Source organism: Euwallacea similis, chromosome 4, assembly GCF_039881205.1.
Source record: "Euwallacea similis isolate ESF13 chromosome 4, ESF131.1, whole genome shotgun sequence".
Taxonomy (NCBI): domain Eukaryota; kingdom Metazoa; phylum Arthropoda; class Insecta; order Coleoptera; family Curculionidae; genus Euwallacea; species Euwallacea similis.
In genome coordinates this window covers 1986454-1994111 of record NC_089612.1, presented here as the reverse complement: position 1 = coordinate 1994111, position 7658 = coordinate 1986454, and the positions used below count along the sequence as shown (strand labels likewise).

Genomic DNA, 7658 nt, shown 5'->3' with positions numbered 1-7658 from the left:
GCAGCCTTGCTATTGGAACATATTGATTTTGCGGTATCGTAGCGAATCAGTCAATACTGGAACACCGAAACACATCTCTAGAACGATTATTTCTTTCACTAGTGTCGGAAGATGCCCGCCAGTCTATCCAATCTGACGCTATTTAAATCATCCAAGACTATCGTATATCTGGGAAGACATTTCAAACTCATGCATTGTGGTTTAGTGTTGTTACTTCCAGAAAATTTGAGGGTTTAGGTAAACGCAAATATAAATCTAATAATATGCTACGAATTTTTTATATATTTCTATATTCTTTAATAATATAATAGTTAATTAATGAGTCAAAGTGGAAAACTACTTGTATAATTATCTAGGTCAAAGCTAAATGGGAACAGGTGGAATGTGCGAAACAACTAAAGAGATATATAGTGTGCATCGAAAGGATCTATGTTTGCTTAACTAAATTGGAAAGAAAATGATCCCGGAGATCCTCCACCGAACGGGAATTCCGCACCATAACTACCTCCGCGGCCAAAGAACGTTTGGAAAACCTGCGTGGGATCTACATCTAAAAAAAATATATTGCAAAGAAAAATAAATTTAACGGGGGTTAACGATTAATACCGGACATGCCGCCATCCATATCATCCATATCCTGTCCACTGTCGTACCGAGCCTTTTTCTTTGGATCTGAAAGGATACCGTAGGCCTCGCCGAGCTCTTTGAATTTCTTCTCCTGATCTTTTCTTTCTGATTCAGTGGCGTTTACGTGTCGATCGGGATGATGGACTAGGGCTCGCTTCCTAAAAACGATAAACATCAGATATACATTTGCAAAATTAACATTCACAAATACCTGTAAGCTTTCTTAATTTCGTCGTCACTGGCGTTCTTTTCAATGCCAAGAATCTTGTAGTAATCCTTCCTTTTGCTCTTCTTGAGCGCCAATTTAGCCTCTTGTAAAAGTCTTTTGTTCTCTCGACTTTTATCCAATTTGCATGCTTTTTCGTAGTCCCTGAAACAATTCTCTTGATTGAAAATAAAGAAGATACTTCATGGTAAAAAATATTAAAAAACATAGAGATCACATACTTAACCGCTTCTTCGAACTCTCCAATATCTGAGTAACACTTTGCTCTTCTTAAAAGGGCCTTTAGGTATGTCTCATCTAATATTAAAGCAGATGAGCAGTCCGCTATAGCTTCCTTTATTTTAATTAGTCTCGAATAAGCGGTAGCTCTGAAATATGAGTTAAGTTAAAATTCCTATTGAGGAGAGTGAATATAAACTTTTAATTAAAAGCTCCGACAGTATTTTTTTACCATTTTCATTGCTTAACAGTGTACTGTGTTAGTACCCAGGCAGCAAGTTGACGTTTTAATTACGTCATTTATAAGTCTTTTTGGTAACTAGACGTCATTTGACCAAAAAGTGTTGACACCATATACTTAGATATTAAGGCGTATGACATTAACCTAATTTTTTATACAATAGATTAAAAAAGATCATAAGAAATCGCCTGTATCATTTACTGCGGGATTTTTAAAAATAACTATCATTGGCATTATCGTTAACTTTTTAAAATGATTTTGAAGTGCGTGAGGCAAGAGTTTGCTATTGCAATTTCGCTGTATAAGTAACTTTTGGAAGAGGTAATTCACCCCTGATTTTACTCGGCAATAATTAAATATGTGACATTATACTCAAGTAAACTTACGACATAATTGGGTGATTGGTCTGTGACATTGGACCGTCATTAATGTGCCATTACCATGTCATTTCTCCAGAAAAGTGGAAAAAAATGACGTCACATTACTACCTGAATAGTCAGATTTTATTAACATTTACCGGTTAAAATATAGCTTTGAATTTGTTTTCCGGTTTAATGGATCGATTTGCAGTGCTTCTGTATAGAGATTGATCGATTCCGCGAATTTGCAGTTCTTAAAAGCTTCGTTGCCCTGTTCTTTCATCTTCTTTAGATGTTTGGCTCTCTTGTATTGTTCCATGGCTTTGTCGTGGTCGGGAGCAAGTCGGAGGACCTGAGTGGGCAATTTTAGTGCTATTTTTATGTTAAAATACTAAGGCAACTTTTTCTATTTTTATTCATATTAATAAAGAATGTAAATAAGATACTAAAAAATTAAAACATCAAGAGGGTTGAGGGAACTAAAATTTAATAAAAACCAGGGTATCATCAAATTTTAAACAAAAAAGTTTTAGTGTCTACGCAGTATCTCCCACACCACCATTCAATTTATTCCTTTTCCTAGTACAGGCAATTTTGTAAATTTGGCTCTGATATTTCTTGAGGCATTAAGCTATTTGCAAACCTTTTAATAACCCTGCAAACACGTAGGAAAAATGATATTTATTCATAATAGTGGCGACAGGAAACATTATTATACATCACGAAGCAGTGACAGTGACATTTTTCCTCAGCCGTTGTTATTTTCAAAATTTCAAAAGTGATTACGACGTCTAGTGGACAAAATATGAAACAAAGAATTCTGTCATTAACTTTAACAAAAAAAAATGCATTTTAGGTTATGATTTTTTACTCGCTTTGAGTTTTACATCCACCTTGAATAATATTTGACACACGACTCGACAACACCAGGACTATAATACTCTATTGCATAGACTTACTTACCTGCTGAAAATGACTGAAAGCTTTATCAATGTTGTCTTCGTAATAGAGACATAAACCACGGACGTAAATGGCATCAGCGCTGCCCTTCTTGAAGTGTAAAATGTCATTGGCAATTTCTTGTGATTCCTGGTACCTAAAAGTGACGCTTTTGAATAGTTTCTCTACATACACATGGCGTGTGAAATGCGGGAAATGAGCCTCGATGCATTGAAATAGAGCTTAAGAAAATCGCTGAGAATATCCCATTCCAAGCAATATAAATATTTTCTGAATTATTTGTTAAAAAATACTGCTAATCTGACAATTATGAAATTCCCGCGATCATTAAAAACAATCTATGTAGCAAAATTGGAAATATTATTATGTTAATAATTATTCAATGTGACTGCGGTCGGTAATGACATTGTGTAAAACGAAACAGCCTACTTTTTACATTAGTTGATCAAAGATAAATGAAACAATATAGCTGTTGAGTGTAATGATACTATATGTGTGTGAGAAAATGGGAGATAAACACATTAACGCGGATTGCTAACTAAAAGGACAATGATGACATGACACAACTGACATATATATCATTGTAACTCTTACACACACCTCTTGTAGGTGCTGCCCAATCACAGTCGTAGCTGCTTATAACGTCATCACACTTTTTTTTATTACGGAGGCAACTCATCATAATTTAAACGTTTTTTAGAGATTGTAAAACGTTATTTAACCAAATAACCTACCTGCCCAAAAATGCCAAAGCTTCCGCCTTTTTTAGTTTAAATTTTTCACAAGCTGTCGCTTCGTCCAGACATCTATCCATGCAGTAAACTACTTTCCGGAAATCTTTTCCTGCATACGCTTTATTGGCATCCGCCTCAAATTGTTTTATTTTCTCAATTGACTTAATTTCATTGGAGACACAGCCAGCTTGCAGTTGTTCCGCCTGTATGGTGGCATTTTTGGCTGTTACTACATCCCCAAGGGCGATGCCACATTTAGCAATGCGAGTATAACTGCAATAGGGGAGCAAGGGATATTTTGGTGGCACTGTATACAGGTATAGAGGTTGAATTTGTGGCTTTTCGGGAACGTTAGGAAATCCGAAAACAATAAACAAATTACGGGGTTCCATCTAAACTAATAAAGTTGGAGGCTATTTCCGATATAACCGGAAGTGCCGCTATTTTGAAAATACATTTGAATTCAAAATGGTCGATTCTAGCCTGAAATCAATTTTCACTGAGCTATGATAGTGGAAAGTCAAAAATTTTCTAATGAACAGGTTGTGTGGCTAACCCTGTACAATTTTTGAACGGAGTGTATTTGAAAAATCACATAAAATTCCTGCTAAACTTGATGGAACATCAACAATCAGGGCATAATTGATATTTCCTTAAAAACCACCAATGATTTTAAAATCTCGCCTAAAACTAATTTATCTTACCCCTTGATGAAAGTGGGATCCAATTGAATGCTTTTACGGGCATCTTCAAGGGCCTCCTGATATCGGTTTAGCATCATGTAACAGGCGGCTCGGTTGCCGTAATATGCAGGTGTATTAGGACATAAATTGATGGCCTCAGTGTAAAGGGGAAGTGCGGAGCGGTACTGTTTGATTTTGAAGAGTTGGTTGCCATTTTCTTTTTTCAAATCTGCAGTTCTGAGTTGAAAAAAAGATTTTCTCGGTTTGAAATAGGAAAAAGGAAAAAAAAGAGATCAATAAGTTAACTACATGGTATGAATGTTATATGATAATCTTAAAATTCTTGAATCTACATTAAAAAAAATAAGATGTGCCTAGGACACATTTTGCTGGCTTAAGATATTAGGAGCATATTAAAATATAGTTTCAATTTGACGAAGGAATTTGATATGGTGCGTTGTATAGTGTGTCTTTGAGAACTATTTAAACAGTAGGCTTTAAAATTAAAACTTGTAAATATGCTAGACAATACACTTAATGTTAAAATTGGCGTGCCCCATGAGACCATGTTGGCTGAATACTTCTAACACTATGCAGAATGTCAATTTGAAAATTTTTCACCCCTGTCATCTCGAAATGGGATAAATTTTTTTTAAATCGCCGGAACACGTCGATTTTGTTATTGAGGGCAAACAATTTTTATGTAGAATTCACTGTGCCTCTTTCAACCCTTTACACTCCAGCGCCACCCTCTCAAATATCTTAAATGGTAAAAGAGATTAAGTGTTACATCATTTTAAAGGGCTTTTCATTCTCTTCATTTTGGTACCTCATTTGTTGCATTTGACTGTTGTGTTATCAAGCTAAGCATCTTTAATCATTTTAAATTAATTTTTCCTATTATTGTTTTGATAATGCTGAAACTAAGACTTTTCTGTTCAAACATGTCTTATGATCAGGAAATTGTTGCAATAAATCTATTTACTACCCTATTGACTTATTGTTCGTTGAGACGACCATCAAAAGAAAAGGTGCATTAAACCTGATGCAGTGAGGGTGGGTTTGAGATACAAGTGCAGTTGATTGAACTCTAATATCTGACTTTACAGAGTATTTATGGAGCAATTGTATATAAAATCAAGAAATGTAAGTCGAAAAGAGCTATAATCCTTACTAAGGGGCATTAAGCTGATAGTGATCATAGTTGAATTTTTCTGCACTGCACTACTGCTACTGCTTTCGCTAGAAAGCTTGCAGATTCTGACAATACCTCTCAGTGCTTAATTATCTTCCAAAATATATTCTCCACGTACCCATTGTCCCATAATGGAGCAAATGCACTACAGTTCACTTGAAATGATCATTTTAGATGCGAGGGGTACACCATAAGGCCAAGGCAATGAAATTCGCTTTAGGGACTAAAACTTACTCTTCAGTGCTTTTGGGAAGAATGTCTTCGTTTTCATCAGAGTCCATGATAATGTCTTCTACTACTTCTACCATGATTCTGATTTTCTCAGGCGCAGATTGGATACAAAGAACTTTCTGCTGGAGATTAGATGTGGGTTATTCTAGGAATAGGAAGTTTTAAATCAGCACTTATTAGACAATCGACTACATAAACGAATGTTGTGCGAACTACGACAGACACATTCGGTGACTGAATTTTACAATCAATAATGAATCAATCATAGTAATCACGAAACATCACAAACTTCGCCAGTATTTAATCCGAAAATTCTGCCAATTCAACTGTGCAAGTGTGATTGAAATCAGGTCGTCGGGTTGGTTCCAGTGAGCATCGATATCGAGATTGGATGATAGGAAAATTTAAGATAAGTTTGTAAATATCGAGTTGATCGATAATAAAATTATAGTTTTTCTTTGATTCAAAGGGAAAAATATTCAATTCGCTTCAAACGTGCAAGACATATTTTTAGTCGACATAATCTACATCTACGGCAGTTCAGAAATTTACGAGTTGTGTGTACTATGCCGTGTACCTGCTAGTACGTGGGGGTGAGTAAAAGATACGTTTTTACTAATGGATGTATATAGTAACATGAAAACCCATCATATCACAATTTCACAGAGGCGCAAGGCGTTGAGGCGTAAGAACTTGAAATTGTGACACACCATGCACCTGAGGCCTTATTGAACAGTCACTTACATAATATACTCGCACTTCTTCTATTGTGTCAAATCATAGAACGTGAGTCAAATTTTTTTGACAAATCGAATCACCTGTCAAATTGTAGTCCCTCAATTTGTAATTTACTTTTTGAAAAAAAAAAAATTGTAAACAAATTGATTTGAGTTTATTCAAAAGATTTCGCCATTAAAGAAAATTGCCCCAATACTGAAGTCTACAGTAATCCCTCCACTTTTCTGCAATCATGTCTAATGAAGTAGAGGAAACTATGAAAAGGATCCAGTCCCATAAAGGTGTGGTAGGGACCATCGTGGTAAATTCCGAAGGCATTCCCATCAAAACAACCCTTGACAATACCACCACAGTGCAATATGCGGGCCTGATTAGTTCTCTGGCAGATAAAGCAAGAAGTGTAGTTCGAGACTTGGATCCATCCAATGACCTTATGTTTTTGAGGATTCGGTCTAAGAAGCATGAAATCATGGTAGCCCCGGACAAAGAGTTTATATTAATAGTCGTGCAAAACCCTACAGAGTGAGGAGAACTTATCAAGCTTTAAATTTATAACATATTTGGGTACCATTAGTTCCCTCGGTCTTTCAGATTCCAGTAATGCTTTCATATAGGAGTTTAGTTATGATCAATTCATAGTTCTGTAATAGTAAGATGTTGAAGTAATATAATACATAAGCTATAAGTTAATTTCCAGTTGCTGTCATATTTGGAGTACAGTGAGGCCGATTGTTGGTGCACATTTTTTCTTACCCTTATGGAACTGTGGACCTTGTGCTAATGTTAAAATACTATTTTATTATTTATTAAATACTTTATTGACTAATTTGTTTTAATAATTGAAAAAATGCCTATACAGGGTGTCTCAAAATTAGGATAAAATTTTACACATAAACATATCAATTCAAGTCAAATTTTAAATTATAATAATTGATGACAAAAAAATATTCTAGATAGTGATTATAAATTTAAAATGATTACCATACACATCACTTAATAAAATGTAGTGTATAATAATATGTCATTAAAACATAAAGTGAAATTTAAATAAAGCTGCCGCTGGGATTAAATTAAAAAAGAACCCCAGTAACACTATTGTCTGACCACAATTCAAATATCCTTCCACAGCGCAGAATAATCTGCTAAAAAAAATTTAGCTTTCATTTAAGTAAATCAAGATTCGATATATTTGATTGATAAAAATAAATTTATCAGATATAGTAGAGATCAGCAAAAAAATCCGGACGCAACTATAGACATGTTCATCTACCGCAGTGTAGTCAAATTCGTAGTTTTCTAGACATCAGACAAGCAATTTTCAGAATACAGGTGGTACTTTTAATATTTTTTCTGAAAAAGTTATGAACACTGCTTTGTAAAGATTATGTGCCGTTTTGCGGATAGGTCATGTATGGACTGGAAGAGAATCAATCGGGGAATGAATA

The 7658-nt window shown here is 34.9% G+C and overlaps 3 protein-coding genes across 3 annotated transcripts in view; 2 read left to right on the top strand and 1 right to left on the bottom strand.

The window, feature by feature from the left end:
- Positions 1-7658, top strand: part of LOC136408666 (protein AF-10-like) — a 56869-nt gene that overhangs the window by 31531 nt on the left and 17680 nt on the right. The window lies entirely within an intron of this gene.
- Tpr2 (Tetratricopeptide repeat protein 2) lies at positions 267-5780 on the bottom strand. Its single transcript, XM_066389801.1, has 9 exons — positions 5479-5780; positions 4071-4286; positions 3367-3639; positions 2636-2768; positions 1831-2024; positions 1075-1221; positions 839-997; positions 607-785; positions 267-550 (listed from the first exon to the last, which is right to left on the bottom strand). The coding sequence occupies exons 1-9, from the start codon at positions 5550-5552 to the stop codon at positions 438-440; spliced, it is 1488 nt and encodes a 495-aa protein (XP_066245898.1). The 5' UTR covers positions 5553-5780; the 3' UTR covers positions 267-437.
- robl (roadblock) lies at positions 6345-6963 on the top strand. Its single transcript, XM_066389814.1, has one exon. It carries the CDS (start codon positions 6446-6448, stop codon positions 6737-6739), a length of 294 nt encoding a protein of 97 aa, XP_066245911.1. The 5' UTR covers positions 6345-6445; the 3' UTR covers positions 6740-6963.